Source organism: Copadichromis virginalis, linkage group LG7 (assembly GCF_057382275.1).
Source record: "Copadichromis virginalis isolate Kocher_CV1m ecotype Utaka linkage group LG7, C_Virginalis_male_GT1.1, whole genome shotgun sequence".
In the NCBI taxonomy this organism is placed as follows: Eukaryota; Metazoa; Chordata; class Actinopteri; order Cichliformes; family Cichlidae; genus Copadichromis; species Copadichromis virginalis.
In genome coordinates this window covers 18,704,731-18,729,550 of record NC_140624.1, presented here as the reverse complement: position 1 = coordinate 18,729,550, position 24,820 = coordinate 18,704,731, and the positions used below count along the sequence as shown (strand labels likewise).

Below are 24,820 nucleotides of genomic sequence, written 5' to 3'. Positions count from 1 at the left end.
TTACCTTCAAGATCCATTTATTTGAGTTGATACAGTACTACAGGGGCATCGTGTTGACCCGAGTTGACAGATTAAGACATTCTACAGGATTTCAGGAACTTTTATTGATTTGTCTCTCCTCAGATACTTGACCACCTCCTTCACAATGAGATGACACAACTCTATTTTAAAGAAGCAACAATATTTCTGTGTGCAGTGCGTCATGAACACAAAACACTAAAGTCCTAAGCAGGTCAAAGCATGAACATGAAGTACTTTGACATCAACTTTAAATGGCTTGATCAATAAATACAAGTATAAAAAAACCACATTGATAATAATTTTCATTATCAAATTTAAAAAAAGAAGAAAAAAAATCATGAAAGATACCAAAGGCACGCAACTTACAATACCTTGGCAGTCCAGGATCACCCACAGATTAAAAACAAATAAAACCAATAAAAGAAATTTTGGCAATATCCCGCAATAGTAAAAAGCTGTAACCAAAATAATGCTTAAATAACATAAAATACTAATTTATTATTATTGTCATAACAATATCCAGTCAAGTTTTCCTATGATTAGAATTTCTGCTAACTAACAGATATGCACCAGTTATTTCCAGTTTGGCAGAGTTAATGTTTTATCATCAGATTCTTTCCATTGATTTATTTCCTTTTTTTTTTCCTCCTGGTGTTGTTCCAGCATATTTAGCCTCCCCTGCTTTGGTAGATGTGAAAATAAAAATTTCTTGCAGTCAGCTATTAGTAAAAATGTCAGTCTTTTGCTCTTTTTTCCAGCTAACACTTTCACCTGTGGGTATTCCAAAAACAGGGGGAAATGTGTGCGAGTTCACCAATTTCACACCAGATTTGGCTGTTTTTGTTTGTTTTTTGTTGTTGTTTTTTTCCTTTGGAGAGAAATTGTGACACTTCAAGGAAGGAAGTATTTTTTTTCTGCCATAACATAAAGCAATAAAAACATTTCTTATATTTTGGAAAATCAAAAACAGAAGCATAATAAAACAAAATACTAACATAGTATAATTTTTTCACTGTAAATCCAGTTGACAATATAATGCAATACAAAAGGCAATAAAATGCAATATAATACGCAGTGGGTCTTTCATTTGAGTCAGAACCCAGGACCTTTTCTTCGCACATGCCACCGCTGAAAACATTCAACACTTGATCTTTTTCCCTTGGGGTCCCCCACGACATGCTTTTCCACTCACATCATTTAACGTATCGGATGATGTCAGTCATCGTTCTCCAATTTTTGACATTTCTTTTGCTGCTGTTGAAAAGTGTATCACAATTTCTAAGGCCATACAGAAGACTGGGATCACACAATGACCCTCAAGACAAGCTATATCAACAGCCTCCAGCATCTCTGTTAGGGAATAACAGAAGAAAAATAAAGCAGGTCAAGCCAATGTGGGGATGATTTCATACACCGGGGGGGGGGGGTTGGGGAGATTCCTAAGAAAAATGCAAGGACTCTGACAAGCCCCTGACTCACCCATTCCCCTGAATCATTGTCAGTTTCATTACTTCTTTGGTATAAAACAAAAACTTTTCCTCTGCTCCTTCTATTCACTTTCTTTACTTTCACTAGTCTACGTTACAAAGCCTTCAAAAACTAAAACTATTCTAACACCTCGACCTTTTCTGCGTTTTACAGGAAAGACTGCTCTAATCTCACCACTGCTCCATGCATCACTCTTTCTCACACCTTTCTTCTCCCTCTAGCTATAAGTCTCTACGCGCCGCCTCTCTCTCACGCTCAAATGAAAACAATGGCTGGCTAATTGTGCTTGGTTGACATAATGAACTAGTATACACAGCTGGAGGGGCCGAGCACTGACCGCAGATCCCACCTGTGCTGACTCGGGCTGGGGCCAGTACAGATCTCTAGCACCAGCACGTCTCCTGCCTCCCTCTGAGGAATTTGCTGCGTCATCAGCGAGCTAAAACAAACCACCTTACTTAGCTCCTTTGAAGAGCTTGGGGTAAAATATTAACCAGCCCAGCAATGGAAAGCACCTAATCTTCTTTAGTGAAAAAAACCCCAAAATATAAATAAATAAAAGAAAGAAAGAAACACCTCTTACTTTTTTCAGGTAGGCCCAAAAAATGTGAAAGAACTAGGGCTATAGCCAGACACATTCCAGGACTGTGAGATGTTGTCTGTGCTATCTCCCTTCACTAGATGTCCCACTAGGTGAGCCCCTCCAGACCTCTTGTCCTGCCAACAAAAGTATGTTCAACCAGGCCTTAACTGCCGACAAACCAAACTACAAACTTTAACACTGACAAAGACCACGGAGGAAGGATTTTTGTTTTCTTGGCCTGTAGATGCTGGTGTATCTGTGTGTAATTTCACCTGTGTAGAAGGAATGGGCTTTGATGGGGGGAAGGGAGTAAGTAGTTAGTCAGCTGTGCTATGAAGGCCCTGGGTCTCTCTACATTCACAAACAACATGATACAAAAAAGCACAACTGGTGACAGGTTGGCCTGGCTTTTCCCTCCACATTAAGGAAATGACATACATAATTTGTATTATGAATCAAAAAAAGGCACTTCCTACATATTTCCTAGTATCATAAACATATATAGGACATATGCTTTTATGAAGGTATACTTGCCTGCGTGTTGTACATACACAGACACAGTTATATATTGGGGTATATAGATGTTTCTCGTCACCGAGTAACATAATTATATATGTCAGTTCCACAAACACAGTTGGAGACAAGGAGCTTTGGACTCTTCCAGTAATAGCCAGCGCCCACCAGTTTTGCACTTAAAACTAAAGCTACAAAATATTAATAAATAATCAGCAATGCTATTTTTTTTTTTTTTTGGAACAAGACCCTGGTTTGTTTCATTTCTTTCTTTCTTTTTTTTTTAAAGGAAGTAAAGATCACAAAAGCATATGCTCCGTTTTGAGTTCTAAGGTGCTGTTGTAAACTCATACATGGAAATGGGTGATGTCTAAGCAGAGCCAACCAGTTTCTGATCGCTGCATTTGTGATTCTAACTTGCCTTCTTGCTGAATATGTAAACATGTTGAACACAGCAAAGTCTATGGGCGGGCCAAGAGAGCTGACTGGGTGGCATTCTCTCATGCCAGCTCTGTCTCTCTCCTGCACAGAAAACCTTAACTAAATGTTTTCTAGCCAGAGAAGTGTGCCTGCGTGTGTGTGAGTGCGTGTGTGCGAGTGTAGCGACGCATCTTTTCCATCGAGATTTCAACCCCATTTGAAAAAGCCACAAGCTACGAAAGGCCGATCCCAGTAACGCACTGGTCGTTAGTGTCACGCATACACATCTGTACACATACGCACACACAAACACACACTCGTGTTAAAATCCCTCTTCTTCTCTGTCTTCCACCCATCTATTAGTTGAGGTTGCTGCTGATGTCCAGGGCTTGCTGGTACACCTGAGTCATGTCCTCCAGGTCCCCCAACAAGGAGAAGCTGCCATTGTCCCCTGGGGAGCCTTTTGTTTTGGGGCCGCGGCTGAATTTGTGTCCCTGGATTGGCGGGGCTGCCTGGAAGCCTTTAAAGTTGGCGAGCTGCAGCAGGTTTTCAGCCGAGACACAAGCCCTGATGTTTGGGCGGAGGTGGGGTGTGGAAGGATGCCACTCGGCCCCGCTGAGGGAGCTGGGTGACAGGGACAGGACGGAGCTGTCCTCCCCCACTATGCTGGAGGGACGACTCTGACTGCGGGACAAACCAGAGTCGGTCGATGGAGGAGGCTCACCGAGGACTCCGGCCACCGTCGCTGATGAGGGAGGCCCGCTGTAGGTGGAGTACTTGCCATTTCGCTTCAAGATACCCTTTCTCCCCATGGCTCTCTTGGGTGGGGAGGTGGCTAGCAGAGACATGCTGGCGCCCCCTAAAAGCTCGGAGGACTCACTGCGCTCTGGGGAAGAGTAGTACCCTGATTCCCGTTGTTGGTTGTTCTTCAAGATGCCTTTTTTGGGCAGAGACGGCACGATCTTGGCTGGGGAGACTCCTCCCAGCGTCGGCTCCTCTTCCTCTCGGTCTGGGCTGGACGCCTCCTCTCCACCTTCAGCTTGCTGAGGCAGCGCTACCTGACCCAGCTCCACCTCTTCAGGACTTACAGATTGGTGCTCTTCGGTAACCCTGGTCTTCAGGATGCCTTTGGGTCTCTTTAGACCTGGCTTGTCCTCGCCTCCACTGTGCGTCTGTCCTGCCTCAACATTCTCCTTCTTGGACTTCTTGGGCCTCTGGCGCAGCAGCTGGGGCATGGCCGCAGCTTTGGCTCCAGAACCACGTGGCTCAGTGCGGTTCTGCCAGTCGATGAAACGGGCCAGCATGGGCGAGCCTCCGTGGTCGCGTTGGGTCTCGCAGTCACACACGCTGTTCTTCCAGCCCCAGTTCACCCACCAGTGATTGGCAATGTCCTCCACTGTAGCTCGACGCTCAGGATTCACCATCAGCATCCAGCGGATCAGTCCACGGGCATCTGGGAGTAAACAGAGATCTGTTGAGTGCTTCACGCTGCACATTATTTGACATACAAATACTAAAATCATATGCTATTGCTTTTTCATTTCAAAGACTGTTACACCTATACCAAAAACATGAATCACTGAGTATTTTTCAAGAGTATTTTTTTTCCACAAAAAGTTGCTCTTTTTAGCACAAAAAGTTATATTTTGTTTCCATTGTAGTTTATTCAAAAATCATGTTACCAGCAAATGAATAAGAAGTATAATGTCTTGTTGCTCAGCTAAGATGTGCTTCTTTATGCTGTCTGGATAAAAGCGTCACTGTTTATCATGTGTAATGCAATTTGCATCAGAGCGCTCTGATCCATGCTTCCCCAAACAGCGTATGAACAAACATCTTAAAGGCTTTCATATTCTTCTGGAATTTATGAGAAAAAGAGTCCTCGTGGTTTCTATCTGCAGCACAGCTGAATTAGATTTGCCAATTACAGTTTATGCTATTGTTTTACACAGCGCACTGAAATCAGGTGTGTTTCCTAACATGACCCAAACCAAAAGGAATGCAAGCTGAGCCAAAAGTTCCAGCAGTACCTGAGGACTGAGTGGGCTCTTTGTACTCGCCGTTGCTAATCTGGCGAATGAGGTTCTTGTGGTCTCCCCCATCAAACGGCATAGTTCCATAGACCAGGGTATACAGCAGCACCCCAAGGGCCCAGCTGTCCACCTGGAGGAAATAGTGATTAGTGATTCATGGCATTAAAAAAATGGATGCTGTGAAATGAGCTGAGTAGACTGGGCTTTGAGTTACTCTACACACCAATAAGCAATATGATATGATGTTGTTTCTCCAGCAGGCCTCTCAAAGACATAATGACAACGGCAGGTATTTTGGTGGGCCATGACTTGTTTGTGCACAGACACATTACACTCTCTCACAATATAATGTGGCTTTCAAAAATGTTACATAACACTTGGTGTTTTGAGGAGGTGCAGAGTGGTGGGAGCGGAAGAGGGTAATGAGACCAGCAGAGATAGCAACTGTGATATGCTGAGCTCCTGACAGTCGCTAAAGACATGCAGTTGACGTGTGTGTGTGTGTTTGTGTGACTGAGAGAGAGAGAGAAACAAAGAGCATGGCACAGAATAAGTGTACAGACTGTAGTTGGGGGCAGATACAGTGGGCTGTGATTTTAATGAGGGCAGCTAAAGTTTTGAGACGTAATCAATGACCAGCATCGTGAATGTTTCACTCTTTGTGTCATCGTCGGTCCATTCCTGAGTATGCGACAGGCCACTCACTATTGTCATGCTCTATTTTTGTTGTCTTTGCTCGCTGTAATTTGTGGCCTCATCCCAGCTGTGGTTCTATAATTTTGTTTTTAGCACTCTTGAGTAAATTACAGTGAATCGCACTAAATTGAACGGTTTGACTACGAAATCTAAAAATTCAACATCCCCCCCCTCCTCCTTGTTGCTTTGTTTTATCCATCTGATGTAATTGTAGTGACAACGCCCTTCGGAGTGACTCTGCACTTGCAGAATGAGTGGTTTTGGGGAGACATTTTCACTGTTTCTTTCACCAAAAGTATTTGTTTAGACAGCGCTTGCGCTTTGAGGCTGGGGAGCTCATTCCAATCCAGTTAATCTGAAGACAGAGTGAGAAAAACGATCCCCTGGTTCCTCACTTCAAAGACCCCTGAATATTGTAGGAAAGGGAGGACAGGGGAGGGATGCTGACCCAAAAGAGAGAGACCTCCCTTGGACTATGGACTAATCCCATCAAAGGGCCTGAGAAGAAAGTCTACCCACCAGTTTGTATATTGACTACATGATGATTGTAATCACTAGCGGTTCATCCCAAAATGAATTTTCAGGGAGGGCAATAAATGATTAAATTTCTATTTCCGCTGAGACTCACCTCCGGGCCACGGTATGGTCTCCCATTGACGATCTCCGGTGAAGCATATAGGGGGCTACCGCAGAAGGTTTGCAGTAGCTTGTCTTTATGGTAGAGGTTGGACAGCCCAAAATCAGCAATCTGTGAACACAAGGCCAAGTTAGAATTTCAGGTCATATTATTTCTTTTCCCTCACGCAAAGATCATTTGAGACAAGGCTTTGGCTGCCAACACATCCCAGACCATCACAAGAGGCAAGGTTACCTTAATATTACAGTTTTCATCCAGTAGCACATTTTCCAGTTTCAGATCCCTGTGCACTACTCCATTCTGCAGTGAGAAAAAAGAAAAAGATTGATGCATGCATCAGCTCATTTTTCATTAAAGAGGGTTCCAAGCAATAAACAGTCCATTGCATTTGTATGTATGTGTGATTTACTTTGACAAAGATAGCTTGAGGAAATCAAGACAGCCTGTTGGCTTAGTACTCTTTAATTGGTCCTGTCCCCTCGAAGATCTTCAAGCTGACATCTGCTGGGACTTTCTTTTAAATCAGCTCAAATGTGTGACATAAACATGAGCCTGTAATTATCTCCCAGTATGAATTATGTTCTCAGAGCATCATGGGATAAAACAGCGACTATGCTGTTAATGCACGGGTTGGGGAAAAAAAATCCAGGAATTAACATGTGGTACGCAGACAGACAGAACCCAGCTCAGATGCAGAGGAGTGACTTCATCCGTCACCCCCCGCCTGTTTGCGCAGCTCAGCATTGCATCTCCTGTCGGTGACTGTCTAACACGGTGCTCATTTTCACATGACTCTGATTGGTGAACACAAGGAAGAAGTGGTTGGTTGCTTGTTGTGCCTGTGACTCACACCACCCCACCCAGCAAGGGGTTGCGCTTGGTGGTAATGACTCATCATTCATGGCTGTCTGGGACCAATCTGTGAACCAATCGTCTATCATCTGATAACTTAGCCTCTGGGGGCAAAGGCTGGCGTTTTGGGGAAGATATACAGGTAATGGACAATTGACATTCAGGCCAGGACGTCCTGTTTAGCGCCGCGGCCATGACTTAGAGTCTGATAATGAAAGCAAATTCTTTTTTTTTAAAAAGAAAAGGGGAGCATTTATAGAGATTAGTCTGGGAGTCCCCTAGCTGAAGACTATGACATCATCCCTATCTACAGCTGGGAAAAGTGTGACAAGTGGGGAGCCAATGGGATCTTTGGGTTTTAAGCAGAGTAAGTGAGGTGTGGATGTGGGTGTGAACCAAACTTAATCTCTGGAGAATGACTCTGGGGGTAGCTCAGGACATCAGTCCGTGTGTGTGCGGCAAGATTTGAGCACAGATTTAAAGACAGGGCCTGTTTGTTGCCCTGCTCTGTAATGGGAGGGTAAGCCTGAATTAAACTGGCCTGCATTCTATCTTCACTCAGAAACAGATGACTCTCTACAACCAGTGCGCCAAGAACAGCACACCGTGCAGGGCTGGCAGATTATACTAGCTATGCGTCTGAATGTGTGAGGGGAATGGTGAAGGATAAATTAAGGACTTAAAGTCTTTATGTGTGTAAGAGACACAGAGCACAGCGTGCACAAGCTGAAGGCACGGATGAGTTTTCTCACCTTGTGACAGTGGTGCACGGCGGAGACTATCTGTCTGAAGAAGCGCCGCGTCTCCCGCTCGCTCAGGCGCCGACGCTCGCTAATGTAGTCATACAGCTCGCCCTTGCTGGCATACTCCATCACAATCACGATCTTGTCCTTGTTCTCAAACACTGAGAAATGATAAGAAAATAGCAACACATTATTACCGACTTTCCAAAAACATAGAGGTATGGGAGGACAGCTTCTTAAGTCTGCCCAGGTTCATTTTGCCTTCTTAATAAAAATATTAATGAGCATTATTAAGTAAAAAAGCAGGAAAAAAAAACGTTTACTCCGCCCTTTGTTTTTTTTGGAGGGAATTGGGAATCCAAATTCCAAAGCAACACATTACATCTCTACATTTCTCCCAGGGTTACATCACCCAGACCCCACCTCATGTGCCTGGCTCCTTCACAACACTACAGCAGGGAGGGGCTGTTAACTCAATCAGGCCTTGCTCAGAGAGCAGAGCAAGTGGAGAGCAGTGAAAACAGACCACAAAAAAAAAAAAGAAAAGGAGAAAGAGTTACCTTCACAGGCTCAGGTGGAGGTTCTGCTACAGCTTGAGCTTTGCATCATGTTGCCACTTTTCACAACACAGTCCGATATTTCTAACAACCAACCTATATTCTTCTATCTTCTGTACCTACTCTTACAAAGCAGGCTTTTTCTCTTTTGGACCTTGAACTTTTATTACGACCGAAGCAAAATGAATAAACCTGGTGACACGTGTGCTGATTTTTAGAGGAATGCTGTTTCATTTTTATCGCCATTGAAATACAGCTCACCAGACATATCATTGTGTGTCAGTTTTTAGCCATCCGCTATATAATTTCAGTTTGGCAACATGCTTCTTGGCATGAAGAGTATGACAGCGGTTAGGGAGAGAGAGGAGAAGAAGAGAGAGGGGAAAAAAGGCTAGAAAAACACAGTCAGCCATGTTGCTACATATTGTCCGTGTTGATTTTCCCACACAGCAGGGTCACTGAGGTGGGGGCCTCCGCTTTCTGTACTCTTGAGTGAGCACCTTCACAGTCTGTCACACTACTTTCCTCAGCACCCCACCCCTCCTCTCCTGGGGTTCTTTTAAAGATATAATCCTCTACAAAAACACACAGTTGCTGAGTGATGGTAATGCTCCCTGATTGTGACTGTCTGGCAGCTCGGGAAATAACAGACGGGATGTAAGCCAAGCACTTGGGAGGGCAAAAGCAGACTCAGCTCTCTGATTGGTGGACAGAGGAGTGACCTGGGGTGACATTCACGGCGAACCTTGATGGGGTTAGGCTGGGGGAGCCAATTCTCAGCTTGCACTCCCATTTACCTTTGAGCACTTGCGGTGAGGTAATTACCTGGCTTACATAACTCGGGTTTGTTACAGCCCACTGGGCACGCCAGCCACCACTAAAGCCTCGCTGTCACTCACTGGGCTTTGTTCACAGGTCATGCCCTCACATCTGACTAATTAGCGCCTATTGTCCTAGTGTCTGCACTGATGATAGACTGTTGTTGAAAACTTGCACAAGGGCCAAAGAGTCACACAGAGGAGTGGAGGGATAATTCTAAAGTAGGCCATAAACAAGCACATTTTAATTAATCTGTAGGGTATTTTTCCCTTTGTTTATCATGTTTACTTAAGATATTTGGAGATATAGGCTGATTTTTGCCTAGATTTAGCTGACAAATTTAACACCATTGCAAATATAGTCAGCGACTTAGCTTAGCTTAGCACAAAATCTGGAAGCAGCACTGAGAAAGTGAACTCCTGCCAAGGTAACAGAATTGGCAAGATCTTAGCTTTAGCTTTGTATTTTCTGTGGGGACACAAGAAGAGTGATCATTTTTTATTTTGTTGTAAGAAGGTAAATTTCTAAAGATTCCCCTCACGCTGAAGGGTTTGGGTTTTTTTCCCCCCCTGGCTGAATCAGTTCATGCTGCTTGAGCATTTTGTAGGGTTGACTATTTCTCTTAAAAGGAGGGCACTGCATAGCTTCGCCTGAGGAGCAAAGAGCAAAAAAAAAAAAAAAAAAAAAAAACTTTAAATGTCCCCACGCAGCATGCTGATGGATGCAGAATGTGAGGGAGTGGTAAAAATCAATCTTCACGCACACATCTGGTTCAGCTTTGCTTCACACAAGGCAGTTAGCAGGGGCTGTTGAAGAGGGTGTTGCCGGATACACAAATCTTTAGGCCTCCTATACATCTCTAAAGCAAGGCTGGGCGGAGGCCAGGCCACAACAGTAAACGCTGGGTTTGAGGAGAAACACCAAAGAGCGAGAGCAATGAGTCTGGTTAGGTTTGTTGGTAGAATTGACTGCTTTTAAAGGAAGGCAGCACACATAGAAACACCATGCAGGCTCGCCTGAGTTTATAAAGCTGGCTGTTCTTTAATCATTCTCTTGCAAAACACATAAAATTCATCGGTAATTCAGCCCTCTGACCGACTACTGGCACGTTCCCATGACAAATAGTTATGTTTGTTACATATACACATTGCTGATAATGACCTAAGGACTTTGAAACTGAACAAAGGACAGTGGCTAAGCCAGTTAGGGAAGTACCACACAGCCTGCAGCCGCTATGCCAGGGCAGCTAACCTGAAAATGGCATTGAAACTGTTGCTATGTTGACACAATAGTCACGAGTCACAAATCACATGACAAAAAAACAAACAAACAAAAAAACACACTGCAGTGCGTTGTGAATGTAGGAGACGGAAAACAGACCCATACTACATATTATCAGATGATTAATTGCAAGCACTATGTTGAAAAAAATCAATGGGAACTGTTCAACCTTTAGAGTCGCCATCAATTCTAATCTAATGTTTTCTTCCGGTGATGTAAAGGTCATTCATGAGGACTCATCAAAAAAAGGAGGCCCAAAACAATAAATATGTTGTCAATGTCTGACTTGAAGTCTTTGATATTTAGTGAACTGCTTCCTGGGGTAGACATATGTTGATATTGCTCCAAGGGAAGGCTTATGGTCTTTCCTCCTGCTGCATAGCACTGGATTGGAGTCAGACGGGGAGCAAGCCCGGGTGACTGAGGCCAATCCAGAGTCTCCTGAGCTACACACACAAAGGTTCATACACTGAGATAAATATACTGGGATTTATACAGACACATATGTGCAGACACACACACATGCACGAGTATAGTCTGGTTCCCAGCTGCTGTTGTCTCTAAGTATCAGCAGATGTCTGGCCCTGAGATCAAGACCAGAGAAGACAAGGGGATGTGACCTCTTAGATGTGGGAGAGGCAATCCCTTAGAATATCACCCCTCTTATAAACACAAACTTTCACAAATGTGAATGCAATACACACACACACACACACACACACACACACACACACACACACAAAGAGAAGAATCCAGATGCAAATTGTCAAAGTCATCCAGACTTTTACTAGACCAGGCAGCCAGACGGGAAGAAGATTAATAACATCCCAGAGCTGTAGTCCAGGACTTATTATGACATCTGCATGTCATAACATGACAGTCCTACAGCTCGGTCACGAGTGCTAAATGAGCTGATGGAGGGAAGAATTCTGGACATGTGTGATTTTGTTTGCATGTTCAAATTAAATAAGTGTCCATGATTTGTCACAAGTAGACATTCAAAGACCCTCACCTTCATATATAGAGATGATGTGGGGGTGGCGGAGGGACGACATGATCTCAATCTCTCGGCGAATGTGTACCATGTCCTGCTCATCCTTAATCTTCTCCTTCCGAATGGACTTGATAGCCACCTGGAAAGAGAGGACAAACACTTTTCACTCATGTGACTTCAGCAGCAAAGGAAAAAAAGCAAAAAACAAACAAACAAACAAGCAAACAAAAATCCCCCGCTTAGATATACAGTATCTTGAATGTGTCACATTTAACAGTTTAAAGTAAAAGCAGATTTGTCTTTTTTTCCAAGAAAATTGATTTGAAAAATAGGCTGATTTAATCTGGGAAGAGACGTGACTGCAGAAAGTCACTGAAATGAGATTAAGCTGCAACAGATTTATCTGTCACATGCGATTTGTTATCAGTGAACTTTAAATTGTACACTTCATCCACAGTACATGGTGCACGTCATGAGATGTCAGTCTGCACACAATGCTTGATTTCATTATCAAAGAAAAACAAACCTCCCCTGTCCACCTACAGAGACTTTTAATAACCTTTGACCTTACGAAGCCTTGCTGAGGTCAAACTATTGCAAACTGAAACACAAGTACCAACATTGTGGCCTGTTTTGATATTCAATCATCATGATTACAGAAGCATCAGAGGACAGATTCACACAGTGCAACATGGCAGTTTCCATAGTAAAGACTTCTCTGGGAGCAGCTGTTGTTAACTAATCGCCTGTGTCCAAAATCACTCCCCTGACTCAGTCATTCCCTCATCAGTATATAATGGTCACTCAATAGTTCACTCAATACGGCGCGCTATCTTGGAAACAGGGAGCGTTTTCGGAGCCAGTCTGGGACTCTGCAGCCATACTAGCACATAGTAGCGCTTTGTGTGAAATGCTAAAGTCTTCATGCTAATAAAACTATGCTGATATAATTATAAGGTTTAATTTAAGCAGTCATGGTCACTATTCTGCTTTGCTGTGTTAGCAAGCTAACATCTGTGCATTAGCACAACACACAGTGCAGCTTAGGCTGATGGAAATGCCATTAGGTTTGCAGGAATTTGGCAATAAGGTAATGGTTAGGCAAATAGCCTCTAAAGTACTGCCGTTCATCCAAATTGGTGCATGGATGTCTGCACTAACTGCCACTCCAACAACTGTGGAGAAATTTCTTTCGAAATCCCAACCACGTACAGCAGGCGCGGGGTAGAAAAGCCTATAAAGTCTGCACCATGTATCCCTAAAAAGTGAGAAAGGTGTTAAGTGTTCACCGATTTTAAGAAGAGGAAAGAGAGAGCTGAAGGTTAGAGTGATCCTCCATCAATCGGTCAGTATTAACTTACAAAGCAAATTTCCTCCCTTGTCAAAAGTCCCCGAGAAGACCCTAACCACTACCCCCGCCTTGTATGTTTAGTTATTCTGATTAAACACAGCTAATGGCCCGTATTCGAAAAAGCCTGAAAAGATGGCCTGCTGAGAGTTTTATGGAGGTATCAGGAGAACGGGCAGGGGATGAGGAAGTGATTCACTCCTTGCCGTGCCAAATGGGCCCGTTAAAAGGAGCTTAACAGTCAACAATGACACTTGATTTGATGATTCTTCAGTGTCATGGCAAAGCCAATTCAGTTAAGAGTCAGCCGCAACAGGATGCATTCAAACCACTAACCTATGTACTCCATAAATGAGAGGTTAGCATCCTTCTTCAAATAAACCAGTGGAGAGCCCACGGTCTAGCACATCATTCTTGTAGCCTAAACAATCTGGATTGAGCCCCGAGTTGTTCTTTGATCAGGTCTGTAAAGCATCTTTTCACTCTGAATTATGTTAGTTTAAACTTTTGTCCTCCTGACTAAACTGCAGTATTCTGTGGAGCCCAGCTTTATTCCATTCAGCGAAAAACCACAGGCAGTAGCGAGTGCCAAGCTAATTACCGTGTACATCAATAAAAATAACCCCAAACCGGAATAGCTGCCTTCCAGAGCATGCCTTGATTACATAGAATTTAAAGAAATGATACCATAATAAACAAGCCAGGGTCCAGGGGGTTCACATGCTGTGTTCATAATTGGGAAAAGTTGTTTGTGTCTTAACACTGATGTTTTCCTTTACCTCATCAAAATCATCAGGATTTTATCACTGATCCCCAAAACGTGACTGACACTTGACTTTGCAAAGCTGAATGCAGCTTGCCTTTTTCAGTTGTTGTGGGATGGATGCATGCATGCATGCAAAAAATACCTGATTTTTTTTAAATTAGGGAATGAACTAAGAAATTGCCTACAAAAGTTACACACAAAGACAAGTAAAATGTGTAGAGAAGTTAATTCTACACTGCATGATAAATCAGTGAATGAGACAGTTCCCCAATATTGGGCTAGAAAGCCAGATATCTTTTGTGTATCTCCTCATGTTGCTTTGCCCTGACCTTGATGCGGATCATTACACAGGACCGCAGATCAGCTACTTGCCAGCTGGCGGAGCTGGCTGACGCAGCTACGCTTGTTCTTAAGTGGACCCCCCTATTACTGTCACTCACAGTAAACGGGCGCTGCACTGCTGCCCACGTCGGTCCCTGCCAGGTATGGGGCGGCCTCGTCTGCCCCTCCCGTCGTCCAGACTTTGTTCTCAAAAGAGCTCGTTTGAAGTGAAAGTCCATGTTTCGCTTCAGCGGAGCCTGACATCGTTCTGGGCTTTCTCAGGCCATTAAAATAGATGAAGTATTCATCACAAACTCACTCGTCCCTGCATTGTCTAAAGATCATGATCATCTGTCGTATTGACTGTGTGTCTGAGTCAGACTTAGGAGGACGCAGAGAGAGGGAGAGTGAGTGGGAGAAAGAGGCCCGTCACTTTTCCAGAGAAGTGTATTCTCAAACAGAGCCAGGAATCATAATGCCTCATCAGCTGTACAACATAGAAAATAACAGAGGAATGCCAATGTTTTTCCCTCTTGCGTACCTCCCTATTGAGTCCATTGTTGGGGAATGATGTAATCTGGTGCTTTAAGCACATATTAATATGACTCTTTACCCCTTTTAACTGAGCCGGTTTCTCTCTTGTTATGGTGGTGAGCTTCCCTGTATCTCTGTGCTAACTCCCCAGCCCCTGTCTGTGATGGATCCTCCATACAGGATATTAACATTACCTTCTAAATCTAATTTCCTGCTGTGGATGGCCTTTCATGTGTCAGTGTCCATTATAGGCCTGACTGTCACCATAACCTTTTCACTATAGTCCTCTCTAGATGGCATGTAATACTTAATGCAGCTATTTGAAACATAGCCACAGGTCTCCTTTTACCTTTCACACACATGCACAGAAACACGGGTTGTGCACATCCCACAAAGCCACACCAAGTTCTCTGTGATCTGCTGCACTTCACTTAATGTTAGGTGTTTGTGTTTTTTACTGAGCGTGCAAATTGTACAACAAACGGGCTTCCAGGTGAAACCAGCTCTACTTTCACTGACATGCTGAATATGCTTGCATCTAATCTGTCGTTCGTTATTCCCATGTGTGTGCATGCACACACAGAGAGCTTCATCAGTTTATCTCTCCACTTTGTTCTTCTCACTGGGTCTGTGGAACAAGCCAGGAAAAGGTTCAGGGCAGCTGAGATGATTAAAAAACGTTCTCACCACACTGGTTTACATGCCAAATGGACACAAGGGACTCCCTCTGGATCAGAGGTCAAGTAAACTCTAGCAGCGTAGTGCCATATGCATAAGCTGCGAGATGGTGAGTACTCTATGTGCACAGACTTGGGTCCCATATTAATAGTTCTCTATTTTAAGTTTTAATGCTAAGCTCAGCTCAGTGCTGTAGATAATAGGAGAACTGGAGCCACTGGGCTATAGTTTTTTGACTTACACATAAGTATGTTGGGTTTATTTATATATTTAGTGACTGGCAAGTAGTGCTTTATGGCTTAGTAACAAAAATATAATAAACTTGCCAACTATTTGACAAACATTGTCAATTATTTAACAAAAGATTTCCAAGATATCCAAAGCCAACAATCATGCAATACACTTTGACCTGTCCAGTTAGTACAATTGTACAGTTTTATGATGCTAGTGAAATTACATTAATTCATATTACACTTGCTACCATGGCAATAATGCCGAAAAACAAACGGAAGAAAGGAGAAGCTGGCAAGTGGGACAGGTCAAACAGGAATGTCGTACCAGGGGGTTTGCTGCCCCCCTTCCCCTATTAAACATGCATTTGCCAGGAGCTATGAATCCGCTGGGGGACATTGTTGGCCTGTACTAAGTTTCAGTGGAAATTTCCTCATGCCCTGCCAGAATGGGCACTGGGGTCATATTTTGCCACATGTGGAAATAGTTGGTAGAGATCTGCCGGTCTGCAAGGACATCACAGCGGATGGTGGGTTTACTGCCACAAATATACAGTTCATCACTTTCAAATAAAAGAAACGCAAAGTGCCAGACTGAGCCATGCAGGGAAAAAAAAACTTGGCACTTTAAAAATAGAAACAAAACGGGAAGGGAAAAACTGTACGGCACTGTGCAGAGTGATGAAACAGTACAAGTAACCTACTACTTTAAAGACTGAGACTATGTCAAATGCTGGTCATTCGCATAAGAGTGAATTTGGGGTTGATCTGAACTTTGCAATGCATGTCTTAAAAACTTTACAAATTATGAATGAGCGTGGACGCAGGACACTTCTGGGGAACTTTTGTGAAGCTTGTGAGGGTCAGACAAGTCCCCATAAGTCTGTCAGTAGCCGGAATTGCACTCCGGCATCCGGTCGTGAGGCCCTGCATGTGTGCAGCGTAACTCCCTGGCCCCACTGGCCTTTTTGGAGCATGGTGGGGGAATTCCCAGCGGGGGTAGGTCGTGCACACGCGTCTGGGAGCAACAAACCACTTAATTTGGGACCAGTGCTGTTTGTAGTGGCTGCTAAAGGGCGTTACAGAAGTATTGTGAATTACAAGCGTCTGGGTTTACTAAAAGCATCGTGACAGATGTTTGCAGCTGCTTGTGTAAATGGCTCACCTCTCTGCCAGAGTGCCGCTCAATGGCCTTCTTGACTTTGCCATAGGTGCCTCTTCCCAGCGTCTCCAGCAGCTCGTAGCGATGCTTCAGGTTGTGCTTGTGATGGTGTTTCTTCACGCCCGAGTTTCTCCGTCCATCACCACTCGTCGGGGTCTCCTCAGGTGAGCTGCCGGCAGGTGGAGTTGAAGGTGGTGGTGCAGCGGAGGGCTCACCCGCCGAGCTTTGGCCCTTCTGGGCCTCGGGACGGGTGCCCCCCCGGTGCGACGATAAATAAGCGGTTTCCATCTCACTATAAGGAAGGGTTTAAAACAGCCTTCCCACTGTTAAATATATCACTACCTACCTAAAAAATAAATCGATAATATAATACTTATAGGCCTAATAATAGTAATAATAAATAAATAAATTACAAGGAACGACGCCAGTCATGTTATCACACGTGGAAACTGACATTTCCAGATTGTCTCAGTTGATCAATAGGCTTTGATCATAGTGGCCAGAGATCTCTCCTTCTACCTATTCATATTAATAATTGCTATATACTAAAGGATTACTACATGAGCGCGGAAGTCTAAAAGGATCGGACCTTAATAACCTGGTACATACTCTATCATTGGTTAAAAATACATTCTAGTGCCAATATAGTTAAAAAATATAGTGTATTATTCAGATTTCGACAGCAGGCTGCATGCCGGAAGCTCAGCACACTTTCGATTCAGAGATGCTATACTGGCTATAAATATGTGCAAGCTCTCTATCCCATTAAAATAAAATAAAATAAAATAAAATAAAATAAGACAGCCTAAATAAATTGCTACGATCCCCTTACTCCTCAATTTACTCGCATGATCTGGCTGTGGTTAGCTCTGGCTCGTTCACATCATCTGTCGTCCCAAACACTGCCAACATCACGAGAAAGGCGAGAAAGCTGCGACGAAACCGGCGTTTTGGATGAAGATGACCCTCATTTTGTCCACGGCCCAGGTAAAGCTCCTCATTCATCAGGACTCTGTCTATTGTGCGACTGCATGCTCCGAGCCGGGGTCGACGGTGGTGAAAGTGCGCTGGGATCGGACTCTATCTCAAGCTGAGACGTTTTGGATATTGCCATGGTCGTTTCACTGCTCCCCCTCTTTTTCTTCGTGGCCTTCTTGTTTCTCCTTCCCTTTCTTTCTCTATCTCCAGCGTGAGGGGCTGTGAAGAAGGAATGCGAGAGGATCCGAGACCGGAGGCGGAGTTTAGGCAGATCTCCTCCTTCCCTGTCCTTTCGCTTCCCTTCTGTCTTTGTGCTCCCCTCATCATTCCCTCTCACATCTTTTATGATATGCCGAGTCTCACGGGCGTAGCCAGCGATCATGTGCACGGGAGGTGACACCTCCCTCCCCCCACCCTCAATGCCCTTTGTGTCTTATTGCCACTGTCACCCCTTCTACCAGACAGATCTGCAGTTCACCTCCACATATTTTATGTAGTACCACTAATAGCACTTATATATATATATATATATATATATATATAGATAGATAGATAGATAGATAGATAGATAGATAGATAGATAGATAGATAGATAGATAGATAGATAGATAGAAGCTGTGGCCTTTGGCCAGTGTGCTTTAGCTAGCATTTAGACTAAAAACACAAAGCCAGAAGGCAACAAATGTATATGTACGACAAAAAAACAAAAACAAATGATGTGCTTTAATGGGAGTTATTTACAGAATTATTTCTTGGCTAACAGGTTGTCATACACTGTGATGAGCGAAAGAAAGAAAGAAAGAAAGAAAGAAAGAAAGAAAGAAAGAAAGAAAGAAAGAAAGAAAGAAAGAAAGAAAGAAAGAAAGAAAGAAAGAAAGAAAGAAAGAAAGAAAGAAAGAAAAAAATAAATAAATGGTGCATTCCTTAGTTTTATAAATTGAATGCATATGCTGCCTGGAGGGAGCCTAGTCTGCTGAAAAAAATCAAGTTTAAACATAAACAATCTGTCAGATTTGTTAAGTATTACATTATTGTCAATTTAGATAGGTGTGGTTTTGCTCAGTTTTGGTCACAAAAAAAGGAGGAAGTTACATTTGTCAGGGCTCATGTGCGGAGGCGAGGAAGGGATGACCCACATGCAGGACTCGTGGTGCAGAACGAGGTTTATTGAATATGTAGACAACAGATGATAGGATGGATGGCTGGCTGGCTGGACTTAGCGGACTGGTAGACTGGCTGGCTAACTGACTGACTGGACGGAACACACGACAGAAACAACATCATCAATGACCCGACACTGAATGGGTAGAACAGAGGGCTTAAATACACAGACTGGTGATAATGATGATAATGAGGGACCGGTGAGTACACAGCTGAACATAATGAACTAATGATAATGGGAAGAGGATTGAACATAATACACACAGACCAAGGCTAACACAATAAAACAGGAAGTGGAACAGGCAGTAGATAAACAGTGAGTGTGAACTGAAAACACTGGGTCACCGACCCAGGAACCCTGACAACATTTTAAAGTGTGCATTGTTTCTGGAGTCGTAATAATCGTCACAACAACATATAATGCATGGGACATGGTGTTTTACACATTTACCCACTTTTCCACGGGAATTGTGTGATTATTCTTAAATGTTTTAAAAAGCCATTTCAGTCTGTTTTAAATATATGCAAAAAGTTGAGTGAATTTTACTGTTGGTAACACTAAACAAAGACTGATGGACAGGTAGGGACTAAAACTGCAATTAATGGTGTTTAATAATCTTTATGAACAACTTCACTTGCTAGAATGAAGAAAACAATCTCATACAAATATTATTATTAATCATTGTTGATGTGTGTTTTTGGAGTCACGAACACAATGTATTTCCATCCAACAACCACACCAGGCTTGACTATGCTGGTATTTGCTAAGATGCACATGTATTTTAGCTTCTCATGACAGAAAGAAAAGGAAAAAGTTGTTTGGGCTCATGTAATCTGTTTTTTTCCTTTGGTTCTCACGTAGTTGGCATAATTTCGCATGGCATTTTGTTGTCACTAAACAAAGTTTAGTAGTGTCCACTTATAACAACACATACTCTGAGATTATCTGATGTGATACTTCCCTTGGCCTCATTTGCACTCTGTTGTGCAGCCTGTGGGACGTCTTGTGTACAAAAAACACCACCGCTGCCCTCTTGTGGTAAAAGCTGGGACCAAGAATTTCAAATTCAAATTAAATCAAATTCAAATTTTATTTGTCACGTACACAGTCATACACAGTATGATATGCAGTGAAATGCTTAGACAACTGCTCGTGACCTAAAGAAAAAAAGAAAAGGCTATGAATAAGATAGGAAATAAATATGAAAATTAAAAAGGGTAAATTTAACTAGGAAGGAATAAAATAAAATATAAAAATTAAAGTTAAAAATGAAATAACTGTACAACACAAATTAGAATGAAAGGTAAATTTAACTGGGAAAGAATAAGATAAAATATATAAATTAAAGTTAAAAAAATAAAATAACTACAACAAAATACACAATACACAGTATAGAACTATATAAGAATGTATGAAGAAATATAAATATATATATACACAATAACAGCAGCTGTACAAGTATTAACTGGAAATGAAGAATATAATGTCCAGTGTTGTGCAATCCACATTATGTCTTGTGCAGTGCAAATATGCTTAAAGTGATTTAAGTGATGAAGTGAAAACAATGTCCAGAATGTCCCCTGTGTGTAAGAACTATATGTGTGGGTCAGTACTGTGTGGTGGTGTGATTGAGAGACCGTATCGCCTGCGGGAAGAAGCTCCTCCTCAGTCTCTCTGTGTTGGTCTTCAGGGAGCGGAATCGCTTTCCAGACCTCAACAGACAGAACAGTCCGTTGTTGGGATGGCTGAGGTCCTTCACGATCTTCCTGGCCTTGGTCCAGCACCGCCTGCTGTAGATTGAGTGCAGGTCAGGGAGCTCGGAGCGGATGGTGTGCTCGAAATTTCGAGAAAATAACTCGGAATTTTGAGGAAATAACTCGAAATTTTGAGTTATGGATCCTTTTTTTTTAGTGGCTTCCATACCCTTCAACCATGTTATGAGAGTCGATTTTTGATACTTTGACCGCCAGAGGGCACTATGCAATTTCCCTTTTGACAGCAGGTGTTTCTGAACCAAGGAGTTAGGCAGAGTAAGCAGTAACTAAATAACTACTCATTACAAATCTTAGAGGCATCTGTTCATGGTTCACGAGTCTGAAAGAAACAAGTATTGGATTTCGAAATCAGTAAATATCGGCTGTGTCCCAATTAAGAGACCGCACGCTTGAAGTACGCATTTTGAGTGCGATTACGTCACCGCCACGCGACGACGGCTGTCCCAATTCGAAGTGTACTTCAAACGCGTATGGCTGTGTCCCAATTCAGGGTCTGCACGCTTGAAGTACGCGCACTACGCGTACTACGTAGTGCGGAAGTGAGAGGCTTGTGAAATGGGACGGTCTAGCCTTCGTAGCGCTGTTCAGGTTGCCTAGGAACCATGATACTAACCGCGAGAAACGTCTCATACAGCTTTGTGTGACAGAAATGAAGGAGAAAAAATGTTTTGTTGGTCATTCATTTTTGTCATGACATCACTTTGATTAGTTGAGTATCTGAGGCTGAGACCACAGGACTGGAAAACATGATAGTTGGGCTTCATTTCTGTACTGAACAGTCATTTCAAGAGTAGTTAGTAAATAACAATTAGCTCTTGTTGTTCATGTTCACTAAAGCCATCTCACTGTGGTAATGTAAATATAATATGGCCAATATCATAGTATTGTCAGATTATTATGATATGATATGTATCTATCTATCTATCTATCTATCTATATATCTATATATATATATATATATATATATATATATATATATATGTGTGTGTGTGTGTGTGTGTGTGTGTGTGTAGAGGCTTTAAACCCAAGTTAAACAAGTTACAAACATCACTAATGTCACATAACTTTGCTGATATGTGGCCAACAGCAATGTTTTAATGTTCTTCGTTATTAAACATTCGCACATAAATAGGTGACATCATATTCAATACTTACTTTTGACAGTTCACTCTTCGGGGGCTCCCTTCTGCCGTATTTTGCGGCAAAATTATCCACACCCACCGCCGTGCTATCAATTGTGGGATATATGGGAAGCGTGCACCGGACCACGCTTGATATTTGGGGAAATCGACAGCGCATTTGGAGTATGCATTTGAAGTACACTTCGAATTGGGACAGCCGTCGTCGCGTGGCGGTGACGTAATCGCACTTAAAATGCGTAGTTCATGCGTGCAGACCCTGAATTGGGACACAGCCCCTGAATTGGGACACAGCCATTGACTGTAGAAAACATGGACGACGCGACCCCGCCTCCTACCATTGTGCAAAAATGAAGCCAAAATACCCCGCTTGTGGAGGCTGCCATCTTGCAAATTTGGAGACAGAGGCTGTATCCCAATTCAGGGTCTGCAGCTTTAAAGTACGCAGCCTCAACGGTCCTCAAGGGCCGCGTACTCAAAGACCGCTAAGGCCGGAAGTGTGAGGCTTGTGAAATGGGACGGTCTAGCCTCAGTCGCGCTGCCCAGGTTGCCTAGCAACCATGATAGCTGGAAACCTGTGGTTGACAGAAATGAAGGAGAACATATTTTGTTCATTTGTTTGTTTCTACACGAGCTTTGTGTGATTTAATAAGTATCTGAGGCTGAGACCACAGGACTGTAAAACATGATTGTTGGGCTTCATATCTTTACTGAACAGTCATTTAAGATTAGCTAGTAAATAACAAATAGTTAATGTTGTTCATGAGACTAAAGTCAGTGTAAATATGAGATGGCCAATATTATAGTTATTATATTAATCATTATTAGTTATTACAGCAGTGAGTTTGAACTCACAAATCAAATCACTTCTATTGTCACATCACATGTGCAGGTACACTGGTACAGCACATGTGAGTGAAATTCATGTGAGTGAACTCTGTGTCAAATACTGAGCTTCAGTAAAGATCCAAGTTGCAGCTATTCATATGTCCTATCACCTTAAATCTTCACTCAAAGATACTCAAGTATCTTTGACAGTGTATATATAGATGTATTATATATAAGAGACAAATGTTGTTTCTTCAGTATGTTGACATTACTAAATTTGGCTCAATACTTACATATATGTGTAAAAAGCAAATGTACGAGCTGTGATAACTGTGTCTGATAGAATGAAGAGTAGACTGATATATTAAATATTCCTTTATTGGGTGAGAAAATCATACCATGTCATAACTGCTTTAAGTCATACAGAATAGATATCAGAGCTTTAAATAGGCTGTCTTCTGCTAAATGGGTCAAACTGGGCAGAAAGTAAACAAACACAACATCCTTATAGAATATGATGTAACACTATAGATCAACTTACCTCAGAATATATAAAGCATATAAACAATTACAGCAATATGATGCAACAAACACAGCAGTGCTACTAATCCAAAATACTCAAAGCTTCATAGAACTGAAACAAACATTTATTTTTAGCTCCATTCTGCTGCTGATACATACTTTATGTTTCTGAACATTAAACTTGTTGCTGCATTTCATAGTGTTTAACGTTAAGGCCCTGAGTACTTTCTCCCACACTGAAAACACTGGAATGATAAACTTATTTGAACATTACCTAATAAGACTGATTCAGGACAGACAGTTAGTTATTTTAAACCTTTCTAGCAGTCCTTCACAAACAGGGAACAGTCTGTCTATTCTCTCCATCTGTCAGCTGCTGCTGGCTCTTCCTCCTCCTCTTCCTCACACACTGCTGAGTTTGTCCTGGTGGATCATCAGGGGTGCAAAACCTCACAGATGATGTGCAGCAGTGGGTCCCTCAGTCTGTCCTCACTCTGGACACTTGCAGTTTTGATTTTGATTTTTTTTTTTTATTGATTAGCATTCAAATATCTTAGTGAAAACAGAACAAAAATCTACCACAAAGCAAGAAAGCATGAGACAAGGCTAATCAAAAGGTATTGGCTGAAGCATTTGCTTATTACGCCAACCCTTTTAACAAAATATCTTTTTGCATGCAGCTCCTGTACACAGGGCTCGAAGCAAATAATAAAACAAAGCAAAAACAAAAACAAACAAACAAACAAACAAACAAACAAACAAACAAACAAACAAACAAACATGAAAAAAAAAACAACTTTCCACCTTAGATAAGTAACTACATCAAAGCAAAAGAATCAAGAGGGGTTTTTTTTTTTGCTCTTTTCATTCTTGATTTATATATTTTTCTAATACTCTATTTTAAAACATATTTTTAAACAAGGAAAATGAACTACACCTTTTTAAAATCACTGTCATAACTATTCCACAGGTTAACTCCTCTAACAGAAACACATCTCTGCTTTATATTTGTCCTTATCTTGTTTTTTTTAAAGAAATCTGTTCCCCTTAAGTCATATTGACTCTCTCTGACTTTGAACAGCTTCTGAGTACTGGGGCAAAGCAAGTTATTTTGTGCTTTATACATTATCTGTGCCATTTTATATTCAACTAAATCATAAAATTTCAGGGTATTCAGATTAATAAACAAAATGTTAGTTGGTTCTATATAGTTTGATTGGTTTATAATTCTTATAGCTCTTTTTTGTAACTTGAAAATAGGAAGAGTGTTCGTTTTATATGCATTACCCCATATCTCCAGACAGTAAGTCATATATGGAAGAAACAGAGTACAATAAAGTGTGTATAATGATTTTTTGTTCAGGACATGCTTTGTTTTATAGAGAATAGCAATGGTTTTTGACATTTTTGTTTTCACATGGTTTATATGAGACTTCCAACTCAGCTTATCATCAATTATCACTCCAAGAAATTTATTTTCGTACACTCTTTCAATTTCAATTCCATTAACCCTTATTTTAGATACAGTTTTCATTTGTCTAGTGCCAAAAATAATCAATTTTGTTTTCTTTATATTTAATGATAACTTATTTACATCAAACCAGTTTTTTAATATATTTAACTCCTTTTCCGCTGTAGTCAGAAGCTGTTCTAGGTTTTTAACCTGAGCAGTACAGATTGGTATCATCAGCAAACAATACACATTTTAACAGTTTGGAAATGCTACATATGTCATTTATA

General features: G+C 42.0%; 2 protein-coding genes across 2 annotated transcripts in view; one reads left to right on the top strand and one right to left on the bottom strand.

Moving 5' to 3' along the window:
- Nucleotides 1–18,056, bottom strand: nuak1b (NUAK family, SNF1-like kinase, 1b). The gene is made up of 7 exons (XM_085462338.1): nt 16,680–18,056; nt 11,656–11,776; nt 7,996–8,147; nt 6,626–6,691; nt 6,383–6,502; nt 5,056–5,188; nt 1–4,478 (listed from the first exon to the last, which is right to left on the bottom strand). The coding sequence occupies exons 1-7, from the start codon at nt 16,962–16,964 to the stop codon at nt 3,385–3,387; spliced, it is 1,971 nt and encodes a 656-aa protein (XP_085318464.1). The 5' UTR covers nt 16,965–18,056; the 3' UTR covers nt 1–3,384.
- The window catches only part of mov10l1 (Mov10 like RNA helicase 1), a 23,845-nt gene continuing 15,798 nt past the window's right edge, over nt 16,774–24,820 (top strand). Inside the window, exon 1 of the mRNA XM_085462337.1 lies at nt 16,774–16,840. The gene's annotated coding sequence lies outside the window, so the exon portion shown is untranslated. The remainder of the gene's footprint in view (nt 16,841–24,820) is intronic.